Source organism: Ammodytes marinus (assembly GCF_949987685.1).
Source record: "Ammodytes marinus genome assembly, chromosome: 12".
NCBI lineage: Eukaryota > Metazoa > Chordata > Actinopteri > Uranoscopiformes > Ammodytidae > Ammodytes > Ammodytes marinus.
In genome coordinates, this window is record NC_137216.1 from 28,332,013 (window position 1) to 28,357,083 (window position 25,071).

Below are 25,071 nucleotides of genomic sequence, written 5' to 3' on the forward strand. Positions count from 1 at the left end.
GTTCAGTAGCAACAGCAACAGCAACTCACCTCCAGCAAACATGAGCAACACCGGCATGAACATGAGGGGCAAGGTACTTTTAAATCAGCACACATTTCTGTTTACAAATTGAGATCATTGTATTCACTTTGCTACTCGTTTTTTTCCTCTAACCTTCATGATCCACTTTTTTTCAGATCACCTTCTACGAGGAGAAGAACTTCCAGGGCCGCTCCTATGAGTGCATGAGCGACTGCACCGACATGTCCTCTAACCTGAGCAGGTGCCAGTCCTGCAGGGTTGAGAGCGGCTGCTTCATGGTCTACGAGCGTCCCAACTACATGGGAAACCAGTTCTTCATGAGGAGGGGCGAGTACTCCGACTGCATGAGCATGATGGGAATGAGGGAGAGCATCAGGTCTTGCCGTATGATCCCCATGGTAGGTTTAAAGAAGCATCCACCCTACTCTGGTTCTACTACAACAACACTTATTAACATTATTTATTCTCCAAAAACAGCACAGGGGCCAGTTCAGGATGAGGGTCTACGAGAGGGAGAACTTCGGGGGTCAGATGCACGAGATGATGGACGATTGTGACAATCTCCAGGACCGTTACCGTATGTCCGAATGCCAGTCCTGCAACGTGATGGACGGCCACTGGCTGATGTACGAGCAGCCCAACTACAGAGGCAAGCAGATGTACATGAGGCCCGGAGAGTACAGGAGCTTCAGGGACATGGGCATGAGCAGCACTAGGTTCCAGAGTATGAAGCGTATCACTGATATGTAAAAACCACTGTGGAGAATATGTATAAATAAAACAAAATAATAAACCTTTTTTGACAAAATTTTGCATTTTGCAGTCATACTTGTAACAGATGATTTTTCCGACCAACGCCATCTTTTTACAATATAAAAATCCCATGAAATCGCAGACAAAAAAATTATTTCCAATAATTGGTGTACGCAGTAGGCTACATACGAAGAATGATTTGCTGTTTTCCTAAAGCTCTGCAAGCTACAAATATCTAAGTAGGGGAGAACGGGGTAAGTAGGCACACTTTTTCTTTTGCATGCTAGCTGCCTTTTCCTGCTCTATTCTTTCCTTCTCTGGGGTGTCAGTGAGGATACAGCTTGGCAATTTCTTTCGTTATTGGGTTCCTTTTCTGGCTGCAGCCTTGAGATAACATGTAACAACCAACCCCCCAAAAAATGTGACGACCAACCCCAACTTGAATTTCTTGCTAGCATCAAGGCCAACAACCATCTGACAACTAATTTGTTTGCTAACCACAATCTAAACTATAGTTTACCCTTCACACTTTGTATGGGTAACAAGTGTTTTGTTATAAACCCATTGTGTAAAAGCCTAGAAGAAAAATACTGAGGTGCTAAATATTTTCAATTTGACATGAAAAACACAAACAGTTGTCTCACCTCAAATTCAGCAGTCTAACTCCAAGGAAGACTATGTAGGTGACCTCTGATCCCAATTCTGGATATTTACATACCAAAATTTCACAGACAGCGCCTTCTGGTTCCGAGATATAACGATTGTGACAACCAACCCGTGTGACAAATTACCCCGTTCTCCCCTACAACAATAGTAGTAACCATCATTTTGGCACAAACTTTTTTATGGTTTAAAGTCACTGATATTTTGAAAGTCAAATTTAAGTTAAGAATATAGATTGTAATGGGGAAACTATTGGCCAAATTGCCAAGAGATTTACTAGGAATACACAAGATGAGCATGAGGCGTATCATGGATATGTTCTAGATGTTTTAATTTTGAAATAAAAATTAAAGATAAGAAAAAAGATTTGAACCTGTTACTTTGTTATTTTCTCTTTTCAAAAAATAATAAAGTTTGGTAATCCATTGAAATAACAATGGGAGGTGTCCAAACCAAGCATGTTAGCAACGAAATAAACCCAGTTTATATCACTTGAATAACTGATCTGTTTAAAGATAAATGGGGACATTAGTCAAAACCAAGATCTTTTCAATCAGCAATGTGTTCCCCCTTGTTCAAATGTTCTGTGTGCATAGGTTTCCTGGTCAATATGTCCAAATCAACCACCAACAGCTTTATTGTAACTGAGATGATATTCCTTGCACAGTGGGTGTAAACAGGGAGAATGGTGTCCGATTCTCACACAGCGCCCAGGTCGCCTGCTTACAGCACTATGAAACTTTGGCAGTGGGCCGCAGCAAGAATGCACGGTGCTTTACGGCACTGGCAGCATTAGCTCACACATCAGCCTTCAGTTAAATGGAAGGCAGACAGACCATGCAGATCTGGTACAATGGAGACAGAGGAGAACGGGAACGGAGGAAGCCAGGGATAAAAACAGAAAGTGACCGAGCAAGAAGCTGGACTAGAGTGAATATCGGGCAGGCATTTACACGTTGGAGAGAGATTCGCCAAGCTGTAGGCTGCAACACCAACAATAACACAGTCTATGGTCCGACACGGAGCTGGTTAGCAGCTTTACCAATGCCGAAAGTGATGTAATCCAAGTTATGCATACAAATGAATAAATCGACTTGTTCGATCTCATAGTATTATAAGTTTGGAGGCTTACAAAGCTATAGAAACTAACGGTAGCATTGTGGCATCAGCCACTTGTGCCTCGTTTCCACCGAGCAGAGCAGGTCGGGTAGGAGCGGCTCCGAGTGGAACAGCTCCCTTTTAATGGATTGGATTTATATAGCGCTTTATTTCTCTGTGACTCAAAGTGCTTTACAGGGTTCCAGGTTCCATTCGTTCACACACAGTTATACCAGTGGTGGGAAACTACGATAGTAGCCACAGCTGCCCTGGGGCAGACTGACGGAAGCGTGGCTGCCATTCAGTGCCAATGGCCCCTCCGACCACCACCTCAAACATACAGCAATCAGTCACATTCACACAAGGCAAGGTGGGTGAAGTGTCTTTCCCAAGGACACAACAACCATGACACAGGTGGCCGTGCGGGGATCGAACCGCCAACCCTTGGATCGTTGGCCAACCCGCTTAACCACCTGAGCCACAGTCGACCAGTCGGATTTTAAGAATCTCTGTGGTGTTTCCACCACTTACCCGCCCTACCCTTACTGGTAGGGCGGGGTTTAGGCTGGACGGCAATAGCCGCCACCAGAATATGGGTCAAAGTATCGGGCTGTGGAACAACTGTAGTCAAACCAGCGGTCTCTCGTTTTTGCTTGGCCAAACCGGCCGCTTATATATTTATTCCCCCCGTGTTGTGAGGGTATTACGCCGGTAAATGTATGCACCGAGACGGCTCGGTGCAAGCCGACAGAGACAGTGAGCGAACAGCGCGGCAGCGGCAGCTACGTAGCCTAACTATGGTGACATCGTAGCAGCGGGACACAGTATAGCCAACTGATTAATTTAATGAAGAGACAGAACACGACACAATAAACAGAGTGCTGAAACGACATTTCTTGCTAAACACAAGACTTTCTTCACTATTGCCAAGGTGAATATAACCGGCGATTTTAATGCGGAAATGATTCTTTCGACCAATCAATGGACGGCAGTGTGTAGCTCCACCTTTTCGACACCCTTTCAGATGGCTGGTACCCCAACGGAGGAGTACCAACAATAGGAAAGGCTAAGAGCTGTTGGGCACGCTTATTTCCGGACCCTAACCAACTTTTGGCAAATGAAAAGCCAAAATAAGCGGACGGAGCTTCTCCGACACGACCCGCTCTGCTGGGTGGAAACAAGGCATTAGTCACAGCCTGCAGACATTGGAGCAACAGCTGAATAATGTTACACATATAAACACAAGTTACTCCACATGCAAACAACGGGCTGTAGACGCTAGAGTTAAATTTGCACGTAAAAAACATTGTTTAGACACATTTCTGAATTTAGCAATGACTAAATATGAGACATCCCTGTGCTGTGTAACTGCGGGAGTGAACGGCGTTAATAACTTCAAACAGAGCAAGTTTAGTATGACTATGGGTTACTAGATGCTAAAATTATATGCCGACTATATAACAGTCCATACTATTAACAATAAATGAATGTATGTACATTCCAGAATTACGTATTTGGATAAATTAGTATAGAAACATTGAATAGACAAATTTCTGAGTTTTGTACCCGTGTGTTAAATTACCAGTGCAGCCACTCTACTATTCACAACAGTGCAGTTGCATTTTGGCCTTTAGATGTCGCCAAACCAAAATTCCTACATATTGTCGCTTTAAGTTTTTTCTTGTTTTATCAATACAATTATTTGGAACATCTTTATGCCTTCTTTGTATTCTTGTTATGTTAGATGTAATAGAACATTGGGATTGAGCCCATTGGCATCCTTACCAGATGACAGAATTACACTTAAACCATATTCTTACAAATGTATTACAGCAAAGCCAACATTTTATAACTAAATTCAGGGAAACAAAATAAGCACCATGTATAGGTCAAACACAGTTTCTGTCAAAGGTCACATGGGCCAACCTATTCACATGTTACAAGCACTGTTGGGAATGCTTTCTGTCATGAGAGAAAAGGCCTCTCTAAAGAAAAGCGAGGTAACCAGTCCCTGGAAAAAATGGACATAACATTGGCATTCTATGGGCTTCAATGGCAAGTTGCTGAGTAAGGGATTATCTGAGGGGAGCAGCCGATTCTTTACGTTTGGTGAGGTATAAAGGGAAAGGGTTAAACCGGTTAGGAAGGCAGATCAGTAGCAACAGCAACAACAACTCACCTCCAGCCAACATGAGCAACACCGGCATGAACATGAGGGGCAAGGTACTTATGCAAATCTTTTTTTAATCAGCACACATTTCTGTTTACAAAAAGAGATCATCATAATGAAAAGCGCTCTAAGTGAGAGAAGAGCGCTATATAAATAAAATGTATTATTATTATTATTATTGTTATTATTATAATCACCTTGCTTCCTCTAACCTTTACAATCCACTTTTTTCAGATCACCTTCTACGAGGAGAAGAACTTCCAGGGTCGCTCTTATGAGTGCATGAGCGACTGCTCTGACATGTCCTCTCAACTGAGCAGGTGCCAGTCCTGCAGGGTCGAGAGCGGCTGCTTCATGGTTTACGACCGTACCAACTACATGGGAAACCAGTACTTCATGAAGAGGGGCGACTACTCCGACTACATGAGCATGATGGGAATGAGGGACTGCATCAGGTCTTGCCGTATGATCCCCATGGTAGGTTTAAAGAAGCATCCACCCTAATCTGGTTCTATTACCACAAAACTTGATATTAATATTATTTATTCTCCAAAAAACAGCACAGGGGCCAGTTCAGGATGAGGATCTACGAGAGGGAGAACTTCGGTGGTCAGATGCACGAGATGATGGACGACTGTGAGAACATCCAGGACCGTTACCGTATGTCCGACTGCCAGTCCTGCAACGTGATGGACGGCCACTGGCTGATGTACGAGCAGCCCAACTACAGAGGCAAGCAGATGTACATGAGGCCCGGAGAGTACAGGAGCTTCAGGGACATGGGCATGAGCGGCCAGAGGTTCATGAGCATGAGGCATATCACAGAAATGTGCTAGATATTTTAATTTGTAAATAAAAAAATACAGATAAAAGAAAAAAGTGAATCTATGGCTTTGTTTCTGTTCTTTTCTCTTTTAAGAACAATGTGATTTGTAATCCATTGAATAAACAATGGGAAGAGTCCAAACCTAGCATGTTAGCATCATGACAGAAAACATTTTCTTTTAAATTTTCACTTTAACTGTTCTGGAAAAACATTAAAAATAAATGGTGATCGAGGCGCTCCGGTGGGGTAGTGGATAGAGCGCGTACCATATTGGCTCCGGCCTTCGTTGCAGTGGTCACGGGTCCGAATCCGACCCGTGGACCTTTACTGCAGGTCATCCCCCCTCTCTCTGTCTCCCCATTTCAACTCTGTACTATCCAATAAAGCTTGAAAATGCCAAAAAAATTATCTTATAATTATTTTTATTTTTTTAATTGTGATATTACAGACACAACAAGCTTACTAACCAAAACATACATTATAACAAAGGATGGTCAAACAGCGGCCGCATCATGTACGTTAAGAGTACAGGAGCTGTATGGGTATCAGTGGCACAAGGTGGATGAGCATGAGATACATCATGGACTACTAAATAAATTATGATATTGTCAATGACTTACCTTATAAGCCAGCTAATTGTGTCTTAAGTTTGTTCTTTATGCCACATAGCAACATTTAATTCAGACATGAAATATTGCTCATATTTTGCCTTGTCCTGCTCGCTATTTTTCAGTTTACAAGGCTATGACTCCTAACGACCACTTTTATTGAGACACACTGATTACTGAGTTTGAAATGATGTGTTGTGCTTTGCGAACATCACAAGCAAGCTCATGATTACTTTGAAGTAGTTTTGTAGTCAAGACTTCCTTATTGAGACCAAGTCATGATCATAACAAGAGTGTATCGATTCTAACACAAAACCAGGACTTTGGCAGGTGGAGACCAAGGCCCATGACCAAGACCAAGGAAGGTTGTGCGAGTCCCACTCTGCATGACACACTGACGATAAGATATGGAAAACACCAACCATAGGCACTACCGAAGATGATCTTAAGGGTGTATTCACACATGCCGTGTTTAGTTCGGTTGAAACGAACTCAGGTGCACTTCCGCCTTCGGTGCGCATCATTCAGGCAGGTGTGAATACAGCAATCGCACTCGGGGGCGGACCAAACAATCGGACCGAGAACCAGCTGAAGAGGTGGTCTCGATGCGCTTCAAAACGCACTCAGCTGCAGTTTGTTTGTGGTATGAATTTGGGCGGACTCGATCCGACCCAATTGCAGGAAGCACTGCGCCTTTTCTTTCTTTTCTTTTTGAATAAATCGCCATCAGCTTCACATTATGGGAAAGTTTTTTTGTCGCCATTGTTAGGAAGATTAGTTGTGGTTTGACCGGGAGCCCCGAGCGAAAATATTACTTTTGATAATGATGCTTACACATGCTGATGTGTTCAGCGATCAGATGGGGAGAGGAGCGTCTCCCGTAGCCTACAGTGCCAACAGGTTCATGCTGCGCTTTGCATGAAGTGTGTGTTTTTATTTTTCTTCCCAACGGGACCGTCAATACTGTCCCCGTGTCAGTTTGGAGCTGAACTGCGCCGAACTGACACCAAACGGATACACAGCTAAATCAGCTGTGTTTCAGCTTGAGCCTATTCTTCTTGCGAGCCGCGCGTTCAGCAGCAAAAATACAGTAGGCTATACATTATGTTTCACATCGTAGGCTACAAGCCACATAACGTGGCATTGACATAGGGCTACGTATTATAACCATATGAAACAACAATAATTTGATGTTTTTCTTCTTTATTTATAGGCTAGATGTAGGCCTTTTTATTATTTTTAACCCCATATTATATCAATTATATATTTCGCAGTTTTTACTTCATTCTTCCTGCTTCTCTCGAATCCATAATGTCTGTCCAATGAATCAATGATGTCAGATCATGTGTGGTTTTGCTTCGTAATGCTGGTTCACTTGCAAAAGGGGCAATATGAAAGTGGACAACACCAAAGAAAAAAAAAATCTAAATTCTATTTGGTCTGGACCAAAGCAAGTGAACTAACGGACTTTCCATGTGTGAATACACCCTAAGTATCCACATATCCATAAAAACACCTACCAAAGTAAATTTGTGTACTGTATGTTATCTTGAAATAAAATGAAAATAAAGTACTTTATGTGATTCCGATACAGGGCAGAGTAAAAATATAGCCAATGCCAAGACAAGATCAAGACCTTGGTAATCAAGATCAAGACTGGTATTGAGTAATACTGCTTTGAGGTGACCAAAACAGCGGTTTCATTTTGTTTATATATTCAGGATAAATGTTATAGATAAGATAATATAAACTTCATTGTCCTGAAGGAAATTTGTATTGGGCAAAAGTGCTGACCAAAGATGCATTCAAAAAATACATTAAATATCAATCAATTAGTATATAATAGTAGATATGACACTAATGTATATGACTAACAAGAATACAATATACTGTATATGAATATAAATAACTTGTGGTGAAGTGTTATCGTAGAAGAATGATATATGTTTGATCAAAAAAAGTATAATAATTTAACTTGGAAACTCTTTGCAGCGGGAATTGAACATTTGAACATACTGCAGTCTTAGTTCACTATGCTCTCACAGTTTAAGCAACAAAATGCTTAATCTTAAATTTATTTTAAATAGTTTAAAAATATGGGGCGCCCTGATGACTCACCGGTAGAGTGCCTACCATTAAGGCAAAAGTAATTGTCTCGGGCCATTTACTGCATGTCTTCTCCCTCTCTCTCTCCCCCTTTCAGCCCTGTGCTTAACTATCAATACAATCAATGTGAAAAACACAAAAAGCATATCTTTAAAATATGTCCAACTAAACAGTGCCTAGCCAATGTCTCTCATGCAATCTGAAATAAACATTGTTAGCTGATTTTTACCACTATCTCATTCATACAAGTATGTTCATAGTCCTATAATTCAAATATTTTAGGTATGTCTTTATCACTTAATGCTACTTATTTTTTCATCTTTTAAAGTGTTAAATAAATAATTTTTTGTTTAGTTTTTCTAAAATCAAGCCATTTCCTTTTTGTAATTGAATCCACATCAGATTCCCAGTGATGCGATAAACAAATATAATATATCATGAAGTACAGCCACATACTAAAATTATAGATTGACTTTATTTCAACTGAATCCGGCATAACATTGAACAAGGCTTTTTTTGTTCCACGGTCAAAGTGTTAACATTTCTAAAGTCTTCGAGGGCCCTGTCATGTGACTATTGTACAGTAACAGAGGCCTGTACAGTGTTCTATACCATGTTGCTGGGTCAGGGGTTTAAACAATGGGGGGCCACTGACTCTGTAGGGTCTGATCAGGTATAAAAGCATGGGTTAAACCAAACAGGACAGCAGTGCAGCACTAGCAACAGCAAAAGCAGCAGCTCAAGTATGACCACCACTGAAATGAACATGGGCAAGGTAAGCTTCAGAATCATTTTAAACACAAATTATAATATATATTAAACAGTAGATTTAGAACATTTATATATTATCGTTTTAATGTCAACCCAAAATGAATTATTGCATCCTTTGTTCTTCAGATCACTTTCTACGAGGAGAGGAACTTCCAGGGCCGCTCCTATGAGTGCATGAGCGACTGCTCTGACATGTCCTCCTACCTGAGCAGGTGCCAGTCCTGCAGGGTGGAGAGCGGCTGCTTCATGGTTTACGACCGTACCAACTACATGGGAAACCAGTACTTCATGAGGAGGGGCGAGTATGCCGACAACCAGAGCATGATGATGGGAATGAGCGGTATCAGGTCTTGCCGCATGATCCCCATGGTATGTATCAAACACTATCCACCATACTCGGGCTCTTCTTCGTTTGGCAATCCCGAAAAAAATTGATATTCATATCAATTCATCCTTATTCTCTCCCAACAGCACAGGGGCCAGTTCAGGATGAGGATCTACGAGAGGGAGAACTTCAGTGGTCAGATGCACGAGATGATGGACGACTGTGAGAACATCCAGGACCGTTACCGTATGTCCGACTGCCAGTCCTGCAACGTGATGGACGGCCACTGGCTGATGTACGAGCAGCCCAACTACAGAGGCAGGCAGATGTACATGAGGCCCGGAGAGTACAAGAGCTTCAGGGACATGGGCATGAGCGGCCAGAGGTTCATGAGCATGAAGCGTATCACCGACATGTGCTAGATATTTTCAGTATGAAATAAAATAAATGAATGATAAAACAAAAACCTGAACCTTTTCTCTTTTTCTCTGTTCTTTCAAATTCATAAAAAAAAATATGTAATATATAGAAAAAATATATATAAATTACTTATGAGTATCATAACATCACTTCTTACTTCAATAACTGTTCATTAAACGACTAAAAGTGAGACAAGACCTGTAAAAAAAACACATTTGTTCCCATATATTCTGCAACAGAAAAAAAATCTATTTGTTACATAAATCTCAATTGTCACAACCACAATTAGATATTCATATATATAGTTCCCTATTTTCACTGTATTAGCTTTTTTATAGGGCTGTTTGAATCTTCACTGATGATGATGATTATACCCCATTTTGCACCAAAACATATTACATGTCATGACAATGTCATGTGAAAAGTATAATAAATAGACTTGAAATGCAAATTCAACTACACCTATAACTTAAATCATACAATGTACAAAGTATGGTAAACTAGTGTCATTCTGCAAATGGCTGATATCAAACGTGTGTGTGTGTGTGTTCCCAAGCAGCGATGCAAATTAACAGTACATTCATTGAAGTACTCTACTGAAGCACAAATTTGAGGTATTTGTACTTAACTTAACTATTTGAATGTTTTGCTAGGTTGTACTTTTACTCCACTAAATTTTCGATGGAGAAGTTACACATTATTGATCAAAGTAAATGGTAAATGGTAAATGGACTTGACTTATATAGCGCTTTTCTAGCCGATTTTCTCAGCCCCAAAGCGCTTTACATATCTTACCACATTCACCCATTCATACACACACTCATACACCGATGGCAGTATTTACTATTTTACATGTTCAGATTACCATTACATAATATAATCGACAAATCCAACATGATTCAAAAGCTGCAACATTTACGTGGCACGTACTTTAATCTATCAATGATTATAATGATGTAATATAGTACATATTATTCTATAAGGAGCCATTCTGCACGAATGCTTTCACTTTTGGAACTTTAAGTATATTTTAAAGATTATATTTTCATTTTATTATCTACTTACAATTTTTAATGCATGACTTACACTTGTAACAGAGTTTTTTTACACATTGCTACTTTTACTTATAGTAAATAATCTGATTACTTCTTCCAACACTTCATATAAGTGTTCATATGAAATAAAACAAGCAGATACAATCATATGAAAAAGTTTGGGAACCCCTCTCAGCCGGCATTATAATTGACTCTGCTTTCACAAAAAAAATATAAAAGTGTTATGTCTTTAATTTACCAGGAACAGCTAAGTACTGTGATGTTTTCCAAACAAAGATTTTTTGAAAAGCAGTATTTAGTTGTATGAAATAAAATAAAATGTGAAAAACTGGCTGTGCAAAAATATGGGTACCCTTGTGGTTTTGTTGATTTTAATGCCTGTAACAGCATGTAAAACTGATGACTTTAAACACAAAGTTGGTTGGATTATGTTGTTAAGCCTTGAACCTCATATAATTGTCTGTTTAATCATGAGAAAATGTATTTTAGGTGCCTAAATGCAAGTTGCACTTCTCTTTGACTCTCTGCTGAAGTGAGACAGAATGGGATCATCAAAATAGCTCCCAAAAGATCTGAAAAACAAAGATTGTTCATTGTCATGGTTTAGGGGAAGGCTACAAGAAGCTTTCCCAAAGGTTTCAATTGTCAATTTCTACTGTAAGGAACGTTGTCAGGGAATGGAAGGACACAGGCACAGTTGCAGTTAAACCCAGGTCTAACAGACCAAGAAAAGTACAAGAGCGGCATATGCGGCGGATTGTGAGAATGGTTGCACACAACCCAAAGATCACCTCCAAAGACCTGCAAGAACATCTGGCTGCAGATTGTGTAGCTGTACATGGTTCTACAATTCATTGCAATTTGCACCAAAACATCTGTATGGCCGGGTGATGAGAAGGAAGCCCTTTCTGCGCCCACGCCACAGATACAGTTGCATGGAGTATGCAAAAGCTCATTTAGACAAGCCAGCTTCATATTGGAAGAAAATGCTTTGGACTGATGAGACAAAAATTAAGTTATTTGGTCTTTATAAAAAGCAGATGTTTTGGTGCAAATTGCGCTGAATTGTTGAACGATGTACAGATGCACCATCTGCAGCCAGATGTTCTTGACAACGTTTCCTGACAACGTTCCCTACAGTTGAAATTGACAATTGAAACCTTTGGGAAAGCTTCTTGTAGCCTTCCTCTAAACCATGACAATGAACAATCTTTGTTTTTCAGATCTTTTGGGAGCTGTTTTGATGATCCCATTCTGTCTCACTTCAGCAGAGAGTCAAAGAGAAGTGCAACTTGCATTTAGGCACCTAAAATACATTTTCTCATGATTAAACAGACAATTATATGAGGTTCAAGGCTTAACAACATAATCCAACCAACTTTGTGTTTAAAGTCATCAGTTTTACATGCTGTTACAGGCATTAAAATCAACAAAACCACAAGGGTACCCATATTTTTGCACAGCCAGTTTTTCACATTTTATTTTATTTCATACAACCAAATACTGCTTTTTAAAAAATCTTTGTTTGGAAAACATCCCAGTACTTAACTGTTCCTGGTAAATTAAAGACATACCACTTTTATATTTTTTTTGTGAAAGTAGAGTCAATTATAATGCCGGCTGAGAGGGGTTCCCAAACTTTTTCATATGACTGTATGTGATGAAACAAATAGTGAAGGTTAGCATAAACCAAACAGGTATTTGCTGCAGGTTTCATAGAGCTTCATGCACACTGCTAAAATGGTGAAATGCCTTTGCATAAGTGAGAGTGTGAATTGTGAGATATATTTGTTTGAATTTGTTTGCTGTCTCAGCACAGCAACGGCATTTGTGATACAGAATAAATGAACTGCTCTGTGGATTACCAATTTGCATTAAAGATGATTCAAATGTCTTTTTTATCCTTTCTTCCACAGCGTGTAACTTCTAAAATAGGAATATTCTTGATTGATTTAAATTAATCAAATATTTTAATTAATAATAAAAAACTGTATTTGTATAGCAAAAAATGCAGCTCAAATGGCTTTACCATGATGGAATTACAAGCTGAACATGAACATAGACATAAAAAGAACATAGACATGACGAGATTAGTTTAAAAAAAGTAAGATCAATTTCAGTAGAAATATAAGGTGCTTAGTGCTGCAAAGACGGGAGCCATGTTTTAAAACACTAAAGGCATCATTCAATATAAGAAACATCCATTAAATAATAAATGATTGAAAACAGTTGAAAAGTAATTTAAAATCAGGTAACAGAAGCCATTTGATCTAGAATCACAGAGGCCTATGAGAGGATGCATAATAACCCTTTCCCATCAGCATTCACTAACAGTTGGGCTAACGTTGCATGCTCGTGCTGACTCATGGCTTCCACACAATGGTGCCATTGATCTGTTGAATGTGGGGTTCACTATAAAAAAGGCTTCAATCCAGGATAGGACTGCTATAGCATCAGTCAATATATCAGCCACCATGCACGGCAAGGTAGGTCTACGACAGTGGTCTAATGATGTACCAATTCAGTTTTTGTTATTGTTGTATGCACATGTTTTCTTGTACAGAGAAAGGGATGCACAGATGCATCCTTCAGGCACTATTACTGTACTACAAGATGAGACTATGAGACCATAATGATACAGCTGGCTAATGGTGTTGTACTTTTGCCTGTTATGTTTGGACATTAGATCATCTTCTACGAGGACAGGAACTTCCAGGGTCGCTCCTATGAGACCAGCAGCGACTGCGCCGACATGGCCTCCCACCTGAGCAGGTGCCACTCCTGCAAGGTGGAGAGCGGCTGCTTCATGGTTTACGATCGTCCCAACTACATGGGAAACCAGTACTTCATGAGGAGGGGCGAGTACTCCGACTACCAGCGTATGATGGGCTTCGGCGACTGCATCAGGTCTTGCCGTAATGTCCCCATGGTATGAATCACACTTTTCAAATTCACACTTAAATAAGCAACATCTAAATCACGATTTTCCTGCTTCTAGATTTTAAAATAGCATCACTGATGTACAAAGCATACTATAGCATGTTAGCAGACTGTATACAGATTTTTTTTTTAAATAAGACAATGTCAGTATGAACTGAGAGGGAACTGTATTTTCAATGTGTTCTGTATATAGAGTAAAGTTCTGTTGGAGTTCTTTAATTTTTCGGTAAAATAAATAATCAATGTTAAAAGAACAGGTTTAATAAGCTAAGGCTTGAGCCTACACCCTTTGGGTCCTGTTTTGTTTCTTGTTTATCTGTCCTCATTAATGCTAGAAAATCATTAACTTAATGTTTATTTATTGTTATTTATTGACAAAGTCTGTTGTCTATAAGTTGGAAAAAGGACTAAATATACATAACTAAACTAAACTCTCAGATGTCAAGAAATACAAACTACTAAATACTGTATATCACATGACTGCAAAAGGGGGCCAAGTTCCTAACCAAGACTATTATTCACAATATATTTGCTTTGTCTCTTAACAGCACAAAGGTTCCTATAAAATCAAGATCTACGAGATGGAGAACTTCGGAGGTCAGGCAAAGGAGCTGAACGAAGACTGCGACAACATCCAGGACCGCCACCGTATGTCCGACTGCCAGTCCTGCAACGTGATGGACGGCCATTGGCTGATGTACGAGCAGCCCCAGTACAGAGGCAGGCAGATGTACCTGAGGCCCGGAGAGTACAGGAGCTTCAGGGACATGGGATACGATGGAATGAGATTCAGCTCTATCAGACGCATTACTGAGTCCTGTTAACTCAAAGAATTAATGTTTAAAAAAAATATGACTTGAGAAATAAAAACAATTTGGCAATAAACATGGCATACATCTGTTTTAATGTTGGTTATCTATTATTAAGAATGTATTGAGATCTATTGTGTCATTTGAATTATATATTGAGTAATTTGAATGCAAGAAGATATATAGTTCATTATTGATGCTCATTAAATAATCCTTTTATCCTCTACTCTACTTGTAACCAAGAAGGACTTCAAATGGTATTATCATTTATAACACCATATGTTCACTAAGATATTATAAATACATTTTATGCAGAATGGTTTACCAGATGACGTAAAGTGGAATATGTCTCCCTACTATAGATAATTAGGGGTTATTTGAAATTAAAGTTGTAGTAGAAGATGCAAATACATATAGAGTAGATAATAACTATAACATGGTTAGAGATATGAAATTTATTTTCACATAGAACTAAAACATCACATACTGTACTCTGATAATTAAATAATCAGCCTACAGCAGGTTAAAGCGACAATATGTAGGAATGTTGGTTTGGCGACATCTAAAGGCCAAAATGTAACTGCACTGTCTTGAATAGTCTCGCTGCAGTACTGGTAATGTAAAACACGGGTACAAAACTCTGTTCAGAAATCTGTCTATTCAATGTTTACTTATTCATTTATCCAGATACGTAACTCTGGAATGTACATACATGAATTCATTGTTATTAGTATGGAATGTGTATCAATTCTGCATATAATTAAAGCATCTAAAAGCATGTAATCATACTAAACTGGTACTGTTTTGAAGTTGTTAACGCCGCTCGCTCTTGCAGATACACAGGTCACAGAGGTCTTATATTTAGTTGCTAAAGGGAGTGTTGTATTACAGAATGGCCGCTGGTACGAAAAGGTACAAAATTCCATTCAGAAATCTGTCAACAATGTTTCTCAACAAGGCCAAGTCCTTTTCGCAGATTCCCGGGTTTGACTCTGCAAAAATGTAAATTGGTAAATTTTAAGTTTATTTGTGCGGCAGATTTTATGCAGAGGCAATTAGTGTAACTGCACCCTTTTACTTGTTTTTTGAGATAGAAGCTGAATTAAATGACTATGTTGTGAAGGAACACATATATGCTGGTGTTAATATTGCAATATGTTAAATATCGGCAATTTAAGAAATTTTTTGTATCGTAAATTATTTTAGAACTTTACTAAGATTTGAAAAAGACTTTTTCCTTCGGGTTCGAAAAATGACGTACATTAAGCACATTTTGTCTTAATGTACGTCATCACGTCGCCGCAAAACCGGTCACGCTCTTTACAAGTCCATGGCTGGTCCATGAGCTACTACTGTTATACCATCACTCCAAGGATGTTATTTCGGGGGTTAACACCCTTAACTAATCTCGCTTGTGTGCACACACACACACACACACACACGTTCATTGCTTCACTTGATTGACACACGCTACCGCCCGCTCTCCTCGCTCACACACACACACTGCCGCTAGCTCACTTGCGCTACTCTGTCTCCTAACACTACGATAGAGACACCCGCCAACAATTTAGAATAAGTAAAGTCCTCCACCTCAGACGACCCATCTGTGTGGCATATGAGCTCACATTGTGTAGTGACACTGACAGTGCCGTTAGACTTTGTGTCACTCGATTTTTCAATTAAGTCATGTAATTCAGATCTTCCTGAGTGACAGCTAGCAGCTAGCCCGCCGCCTTCAAAGACACCGCGCACCCCCCTCCCTCCCGAATGTCGGCCAGCTGATGTCGGAATGTTTAGAAACAATGGTTCTAAAACAGAATTCAGAATCCATGGTCTGAATGCATTTTTCAAAATTGTGCAGTAAGCTCAAACTTTAAAAGAAGATTAACAGGCAAAGAGTGATTTTAATAAGTAACAGGAGCAGCGAGTACCCAACAGTGTTAGGGAAGTACTTCTACAAGAACTAGTTCAAAGTGCAGTTCACACACTTTAAAATGAACTACTTCAGTACATAGTTCATAATTAAAAATGTTGAACTAAGTTCACAGTTCAAAAATTAACTAGTTCATAGTTATTTTTTTTCAATATGTTGCTGCAAGATTTTTCAAAATGATTACCACAGCCCATATAGAACCACAGACAGCAATTATTGTATCAGTTTTAACACTGAAACTATGCGGCAGATTTCATCCTCGTATCCAATTGTCAATCCTTATCCCACCAGGGTATACATTAGCATTGAGGGGACAGCCCTCAGAATACTGGCATTTCCCCATTGTTGCTTTAACGCTTTGTTGCCGCCCATTCAGTCCACACTAGAAGTCAGCTGCAGCTTTCATCCCTACAGTATATTCTCAAAAACATGAGGAAAAACTTGCTGCTTGAATGGTCTTTTTCAGGAATTTTTAAAACAAAAACAGGACAGTAGTCCTTAAGGTGCAAATATTTTTGCCATTTTAATAATTTTCCAATCGTGGAAACAACTCACATCAAATTCCATTTCAATCCATACTAAAAAGGAACCTAAAGAAAGCAATACTGTAAAAATATACCTTAATTTGTTTGCCTCCATGCTTCACATTTTGATGGGTGTTTTGTCCCACCAACGGAACCTTTAAGGCAGCGCTGCCCCCCGCGGTTAGGGATAGGGCATGGGCATGGGGATTTCTCATTCTAGAGAAACACAGCTATTTTCATGAAATAGAACAGCCCTCTAAACCACGGTCAAAACTACAACATAGCATTCAGCCTAGAGCAAGGCAATATGGGAAATGCATTCGTCAGGGCTGCTTAAGGTGCCGGGATGTGTGCACTAAGGGTGTATTCACACTGGGAAAGTCCGCTAGTTCACTTGCTTTGCTCCAGACAAAATAGAATTTGGATTATTTTGTTTGTTGATGTGGTCCACTTTCACATTGACCTTTATGCAAGTGAACCAGTATCACGAGGCAAAACCACATGTGTGCTGAGGTCATTCATTCATTGGACAGACATTCTGGGGCGGGGAAAAGCAGGAAGCACGAAGTGAAAGGGTAAAAAATCATGGATATATTCTATGTCAATGCCACGTTTTGTGGCTTGATGCCTACTTTGTGAAACATATTTTCACAGTTTTTTGCTGTTGTACAAGCGCAGCTCGCGTGAAGGATAGGCTCACGCCTTGTTCACACTATGGCCGACAAATGGTAAATATAGGGAAAAAAATAACAAAAGAATTAAACAAGTGGACGGACATAATAAAGTAATATTTACAATGAAAATCATAAAGCAAAAGAAATTGTCCAAACTGTATAGTGCTTTAAGAAAGATATTTGTGGTTCCAGTGATTTTTCACACAAAACACAGTGAACAACTTTATACTGTACGACAGGCCTATTCAACTAGTGCCCAGTGGGCCAAATACGGTCCTTCTTATTTTTTTTCTGGCCCGCAAGAGGTGCCTGCAGACCAAAAAATAAAAAATAAAATAAATAAAAATTTAAAGGGAACTTGTTGTCTGCAAATCTGGATCGCGTGTGTAATAATATATGATAAATAAAACAAATGCAGTAAATCAGTTTTACACATGCTTATGAGGCTGGTTTATGAAGCTGCATCGGGATTGGCCTTACAACTTATGAGCCAAACTATGCTGAAATAGCTAAATCAAGGCAGTGCAATTTCTCTCACTGACTTAAACAGTTTTGTGATGATTCCAACAACATTGTTGAATCATAAGAATGTGTCCAAAATATCTAAGAACAAAAATTGTTATTAAAAAGTGAAGAAGAAAGGAATGCGTCTGACAAGTTTATTCCATTTAGTAGTACTATATCTATTGAGTTAACACTACCTTAAGTATGATTTATTTGTAGCGATTCATTGACATTATCTGTTTTACTGTATGTGTGGCCCATGAACCCCTAGCGGTTTTCCTTTTCTGCCCACTTGTTAAGGAGGTTGAACAGCTGTACGACATATGTTAGCAGCAATACATATATTGTACGTTTATTTTTATGAACTAAGCAATGCTAGTTGCACACTTTCAATTGCACACTTAATTGCTGTGTACGTGGGGGAAATCCTGTTATGACTGTTGTGTAAAGTTTTTGTGATGTAATGGTCAAAGTGATGCTTCTGTATGCTGAAACCTTTTGGGTTATACATCACAATGTGTTACACCTTAAAGAAACCAATAGAGCATCAAAGTATATCAGGAAACCAATGTACAACCTCCTCAAAGCTTTAAACATATATTCTGATACATGTGTCAGTCCTATATTTGCAGATTCAAGCTAACTTCTTCTGGAGTTTCATGTATTAATTGGTTTCACTAATTTGGTTTATCTACTTTTGTGAAAAGGAAAGCAGTATGAAGAAAAATGTGGAAGGATAAACTCACATTCTTTGGTGTACTTACAAAAAACTTGTAAGGCTTTTACGATCAAGTTTTACTCTGCTTTAGTACAATGTCAATTTATCTGCTAATGTATTGTTCTGAGAGTACGGCTAATTGCTAATGAACAGAATTGTTGGCAAGGTTCTGGTGTATTACCTAAAAAACATTAGAATTCAGAGGTGACATATCCAATGAGCCCTTCAGATGTACAGGTGTGTTTGTGGAAAAATAAATCCTATTATTCAGCAGTTGGGACAATATAAAGCGGTGGCCTCTCTTCTCATAAATGCAACCACCGCAAATCACCCATCTGTTGAAGGTCACTTTGATCTGCACTGTACACAGGGGGGCCTCTGCTCCATGTTGCGTTGTCAGGAATTTGAACAATGGGGGTCATGCATCATTTGGGCGCGAGGTCAGGTATAAAAGCAATGCGGGACACTGAGGAAAACGTGCAGTCAATTTGAGCCAAAACAGTAGAAACTACAACCATGACCATGGGCAAGGTGTGTGCAGCTTTAGCCTTTGATTTCTAATGTTTGTCTATATTGGAGTGAACTATGCCAAATTAATTTTACTTTATACAACCTGTGGTTTGCAGAGGTAATCATAATGGTGTCTGTTTTTTCTAGATCATCTTTTACGAGGACAGGAACTTCCAGGGTCGTTCCTATGAGACCAGCGCCGACTGCCCTGACATGTCCTCCTACCTGAGCAAGTGCCACTCCTGCAGGGTTGAGAGCGGCTGCTTCATGGTCTACGACCGCACTAACTACCAGGGAAACCAGCACTTTGTTAGGAGGGGAGAGTACTCCGACTACCAGCGTATGGGCATGAGCGATTGCATCAGGTCTTGCCGCATGATCCCCATGGTATGTGACTCACTTTTTTCTTGTTTCCTTGAATTTTAAACGTAGATAAATGAACAAGAAGGTGATTTAAGGAGGATTTCAGCGACTGACTTTCACCCGTTTCAATTTACAGCACAGAGGCCAGTTCAGGATGAAGATCTACGAGAGGGAGAACTTCGGTGGTCAGATGCACGAGATGATGGACGATTGTGACAACCTCCAGGACCGTTACCGTATGTCTGAGTGCCAGTCCTGCAACGTGATGGACGGCCACTGGCTGATGTACGAGCAGCCCCAGTACAGAGGCAAGCAGATGTACATGAGGCCCGGAGAGTACAAGAGCTTCAGGGACATGGGCATGAGCGGCACTAGGTTCCAGAGTATGAAGCGCATCATGGATTCTTGTTATTAGAAGCACCACTGTATAAAAGCAAGATTTTAAATAAAATCTAGTCATTCTCTTTTAAATGAATTCCTCTGTTACTTATTCCTAAATCAATCTGGAAATCACACGACATACATGGGAAATATATCAACAAAAAAAGGGAGACATGTCCGCACAACAGCTTACAGCTCTGAAGACAATTTCACTGTTCAAAGACACAAGGTTAAGACAAAAGAAAAAGCGGTCTTGACACATTGTGCACAATTCAATTTTCTCCAGAGCTGTAAGCTGTTGTGTTTACGTTTCTTCCTTTCACAGTAACACTTATTTTTGTCCTACACCAGCCACATATGGCTGTGCATAACATCACATTTTAAAATCTATGCACTTTGCACAGTTATTAATACATATTAAATAGTCATTATAAAAAAAAGGTTGCAATACGTAACAAAGAATGTGTTGCTTCTTTAGTGCAGAGAAAGAGGTTTGTTTTGTGTCCTCATCAACTAAAGACCAACATACAAGTTGATATGAACAACGAATACTGCCTCTATTTTAATCCATATGAGTAATGTAGGATGTCAGCATTCATTTATAATAATACACCAGGTTTTATCATTTCTAAGTGTATTATGTAATGATGGATCTTGGCTTCTCGCAGTTGGTCAAAAAGTAAAAATGTTTTGGTTTGAATTACTAATTATTTCACTGTCTGAGCCTATACGAGGCAGACTACAAGCCATACTATACCACAGCGCAACCGTGAAGTCGTAGTTCGAAGTTATCAATCTGTCACCTATGGTAATGTTATTTATAGTAGGAAAAATATTAAGTTTTAAGATTAAAAGCATAGAACAAATGGATAGTTTATTTAAGGTCCACTCATTTTTATCACTGGGTGTCAATGTTCTTCATAATATGCTGGATGAAATAATTCACATCACTGATTTAGATATGGATATTATGTAAAGAGGGAAAGTATTTCAGCTTTTTTTCCCCAAAATGGTTTTATTTGTTATGAGTTATGATTATCAAGCTATTGAAAAAGTAGACTACAAGCGTATCTCTCGTCATTTGGAAACTGTACCAGTCTTTCAAAAAAGGCTGACATTCAAAACAATTGATTAAAATGACAATGCTGAAATCTCAGACAATGAGGCACGCTCATCAGAATCACATTGTGACACACAATGAGAAAGGTACAGCATTTTGTTCTGCTAGTTGGTCTGTTGGTCATTTAGTCGAGAGAACAAATAGACTCACGGTAGTTTTCGAAACAGTTTCATTTAGTAAAAAAAAAACATTGCCCCTGCTGTTGTTTTGAAAAAATATTTTTTATTTTCATCATCTCTGAATTAGTAGATGAATCACACAAATTTAGGACAGATCAGGCAATTTAAATTATAAGCAGTGGCTGAGCTTTACGTTATGCCAGTAATTAAATGTTTTGCTTAGTTTAAGAATACATTATGTAATAATGATAAGCTGTAAATGTTATGGTAGGGATGCAGAGTCACTGCTATTTCCACAGTTTTCCAATGTGACAGATGCAGAAAGAAGAACGGATTTACATATGCTGAGAAGATGTAGAACAGGTGAAGCAGTTTTCTAGTGTTCATCATCTGTACATCTTCCTCCTCGTATCTGGGGTCAGGTCACAGGGGCAGCAGCTCCAGCGTGGGAGCACAAACTTCCCTTTCCCGGGCCACATTAACCACCCCTGACTGGGGGATCCTGAGGTGTCCCCAGGCCAGAGTGGAGATACAATCTGTACACATAGTCCTGGGTTTTCCCAGTGGCCTCCTCCCAGCTTGAAGTGCCTGAAACACCTCCCGATGCCCGGACTGCAACCCTTATTATCACTGGAACCTGCTTTCCAGTTATATCACATCCTTGCATATTGATGTATTAAGTGAAGTTTTAAAGATTTTTTGGAACAAATACAGACAGCTGTAGCACATAAATGACTCATTTAAACAGGATTAAAGGACGTATTAACTCGAATGCTCCAGACCGCACTGTCTGACATTTTAATTGTCAAGCGCTTTCACCTTACCTGTGGTGCAAAATGTGGCGCACTTCATTTTCCTGGCACGTTCGTCTTAGCCGGAAATATGAGTCAATGGGCTTGATGGCTGAAACAAGGAAAAAGTCAGACGGGTTATGTTAGTCCAGTTTTTCATAATGTCACATAAAAAAGTGTGGCTTGGTAGTGTACGCTTGTTGACACATTTTAGGGCTGTATTAAATATATTTATTTATTTTTTAAAGATAAAGTAGAAACACTTAATAATAATAGTAAACATAATTACAATGCTCTTTGAGCAGCTTTCTCTTATTCATCAGCTTGTAACAAGACTAAATGAGGCTGCAGGTCTTCAAATATAAACAGTTTACGTCATGCTTTCTCTCCCCCTTATGCTCACTGCTGTATGCATGCAGGCGTCAGTCTGAAGTTCATTCAACTCATTTTCAGATATGTTTAGAGCTTGTTCATAACCGTTCCGTGCATCCTGTCCCCTTTGTGAGTAGCTCAGCACCACGAGTGATGGAAACTGCAGCTACATGAATACGTTTTGATTTTACACAGCAATTTGAAAAATAAACTATTTCCACCACACCTCCACACATGTGTTATAACAACAATTTCCATACATATATTATATATTTTTTGTAGTATTGTATTATTCTACTTACCTCTCCAGGGACCAAAGGTGGAAAATATGAATTTGACGGGGGATGGGGCAAGAGGCCGGCTGGTCTTTGCGAGTATAAAATTAAACCGTTGATCGGAAAATAATGCAATAGGGGTTTTATCAACCTTTTAAACCAAATTACAATTCTGATCAACTTGAAACCATTTAAAAACCCTTTATTTTATTTAAAGAATTTAACACTATATTAAATATATTTTATTTCTCGTTTTAATCTGTTTTCAATCTGTTTTAGATCACTTTTTAAATCCACTTATTAATTCATTGAGTTAAAAATGTACGCGAATATAAAAAATTAAAATATTCCGCAATATGTGCTCTTTAAGGGTCTATGTTCCCACAGCTCTATTTGTAAGTAATCTACCTACTAATAGCGAATAGTGTGTGTGTGTGTGTGTGTGTGTGTGTGTGTGTGTGTGTGTGTGTGTGTGTGTGTGTGTGTGTGTGTGTGTGTGTGTGTGTGTGTGTGTGTGTGTGTGTGTGTGTGTGTGTGTGTGCATGCGTGTGATCTAACCTCTCCCTGTTCCCTTACCCTAACCACCCATCTGTGATACCTGACCCTAATCGCCACTTTCCAGGACATAGGGCTATGGGACAAGTAGGCTGTGGGACCATCGGTCCGTGGTAACATAGGGATGACCCCTTCTTTTATACTGGCAATTATGGGTCCTACCTGGTTCCAGCAGACAGGCAAAGGTTGGATCAAATCAGGAACGTCCCATCCACAGGGCTTAGCTCGCCACCACTGCTGAAGTGAAGAGAACAGCAGAAGAAATTTGCTCCATAAATCCAGCGACAAAAATAGAAGGCAAGACCAAAAGATCTTGCCTAAAAGGCCAAATATACATTTACAGTGCATACACTTTTAAGTTTAAAAAGCCATAAACTACAATTATCAAAAATAGCTTCAAACAAATTTTTCTTATAGATGAAATGATGGAAATATAAATTAGTTGCTTTGACCCCACCTCTATTTCACATTTAAATGTACCGTGCCATGCAAAACACACACATGATTGTAGCATTTAGGGCTTCTTCAAATTGTATTCCAAAAAATCACCCAGGGCTTTACACTTACTTTTTCACTAGTAGCGCTGGTGCAACTCAGGTGGTTGCATATTAATCAATGAACTTGCATGATATTGAATAGTATATCTGAGTGTTGCAGTAGTCTAGTGTAAAGACCGACAGTGACATCAGTGTCACCATCTATCATAAATGATAGGCAGGAGACAGAGGCTATTTAATCAGCTGTCTTTTCTATGAGATGTCCTGTAATTTTTTATGATCACACAGTTTTTTTAAATGCGCGTCGACTCCCTAAAAGTACTCAATTGCTCACTTTTAAGCAGTCTGATCGCCAACAGTGCAGTGAATTGAAGAGGGAGAAAGAGACTGAGAGCGAGAGCGATGTATCCGACCCCTGTCTTGACCGCAATTGCATCGTTAACTCATTCATCACCAACAGAAAAGCTCTCATTTTATGCAGCTCTATCACCTGCTCTGTGAGGCTTGTGCCCTCAGCTTCTCACGGGAGTAAATGTTAGTCCCCCAGTTTCCCATGCAATGTGGGCATGCAGACATTGGCGTGGCAAATTAGCTTGTTCACCTGGGTCTTAGCTTTGCATTCTGTTCCTGTGTGTAACCTTACCAAGACAGTGATGTTCATGCACTTGCAGTCTCGCACCTATGCGACTTGGTAAGACTTACTCTTGCACACTCCCCAAAAAATTTTGCTCAAAGCCCTGGCACAACAACATAAATAAACATAAGCTTTTCAAAGGTGGAGTCAGCAATTCTGGAGAATGGTTGTTGTCAAAATCAGTGAATATCTCCTCTCGATTCGCTACCTGTCCATAGCTGGAAATAAATTCAGTTTTAATACACAGTCTAGCCTCTGTAAACTGGCATGCTTCTAGCTACAGTAGCCCCGTTTTTCTACATAACCTCTGCTTGCATTCCAGTTTATAGAACCTAGCCTGGTAGTAACTAGGGTTACAAAATTCCGGGAATTTTTAAAGTTGGATACTTTCCATGGGAATTAATGGAAACTTTGGGAATAAAAGGGAATAAAAGGGAATTTACTAAATGTAAGGTTGGCCCTTAAAGGCCTTGGCAACCAAAAAGCACTAAATCATTCTAACTCTGCTATTTCATTCCTGGCAAACGTTCTAGAAT

General features: G+C 39.4%; 3 protein-coding genes across 7 annotated transcripts; all 3 read left to right on the top strand.

Moving 5' to 3' along the window:
* Positions 1-40: 40 nt before the first annotated feature.
* On the top strand, positions 41-5,541 carry LOC307258407 (gamma-crystallin M3-like; the record flags this gene model as incomplete). 3 transcript variants are annotated; one of them, XM_080037931.1, is made up of 3 exons in its annotated part: positions 41-73; positions 177-419; positions 499-771. In XM_080037931.1, the coding sequence occupies 3 exons, from the start codon at positions 41-43 to the stop codon at positions 769-771; spliced, it is 549 nt and encodes a 182-aa protein (XP_079894057.1). The 3 variants fall into 3 exon arrangements, with proteins under 3 accessions (XP_079894057.1, XP_079894055.1, XP_079894056.1); XM_080037929.1 differs by lacking the exons at positions 41-73; positions 499-771 and adding exons at positions 4,940-5,182; positions 5,266-5,541 and having other exon boundaries at positions 297-419; XM_080037930.1 differs by lacking the exons at positions 41-73; positions 177-419; positions 499-771 and adding exons at positions 4,726-4,758; positions 4,940-5,182; positions 5,266-5,541.
* Positions 5,542-8,990: 3,449 nt separating this feature from the next.
* Positions 8,991-9,763, top strand: LOC307258412 (gamma-crystallin M3-like; the record flags this gene model as incomplete). Its single annotated transcript, XM_080037936.1, has 3 exons — positions 8,991-9,020; positions 9,143-9,385; positions 9,488-9,763. 3 exons carry the CDS (start codon positions 8,991-8,993, stop codon positions 9,761-9,763), a joined length of 549 nt encoding a protein of 182 aa, XP_079894062.1.
* Positions 9,764-13,290: 3,527 nt separating this feature from the next.
* Positions 13,291-20,206, top strand: LOC307258413 (gamma-crystallin M3-like; the record flags this gene model as incomplete). 3 transcript variants are annotated; one of them, XM_080037938.1, is made up of 4 exons in its annotated part: positions 13,291-13,302; positions 13,503-13,723; positions 19,794-19,815; positions 19,928-20,206. In XM_080037938.1, 4 exons carry the CDS (start codon positions 13,291-13,293, stop codon positions 20,204-20,206), a joined length of 534 nt encoding a protein of 177 aa, XP_079894064.1. The 3 variants fall into 3 exon arrangements, with proteins under 3 accessions (XP_079894064.1, XP_079894065.1, XP_079894063.1); XM_080037939.1 differs by lacking the exon at positions 13,503-13,723 and having other exon boundaries at positions 19,576-19,815; XM_080037937.1 differs by lacking the exons at positions 13,291-13,302; positions 13,503-13,723 and adding an exon at positions 19,435-19,449 and having other exon boundaries at positions 19,576-19,815.
* Between the last annotated feature and the right edge of the window lie 4,865 nt (positions 20,207-25,071).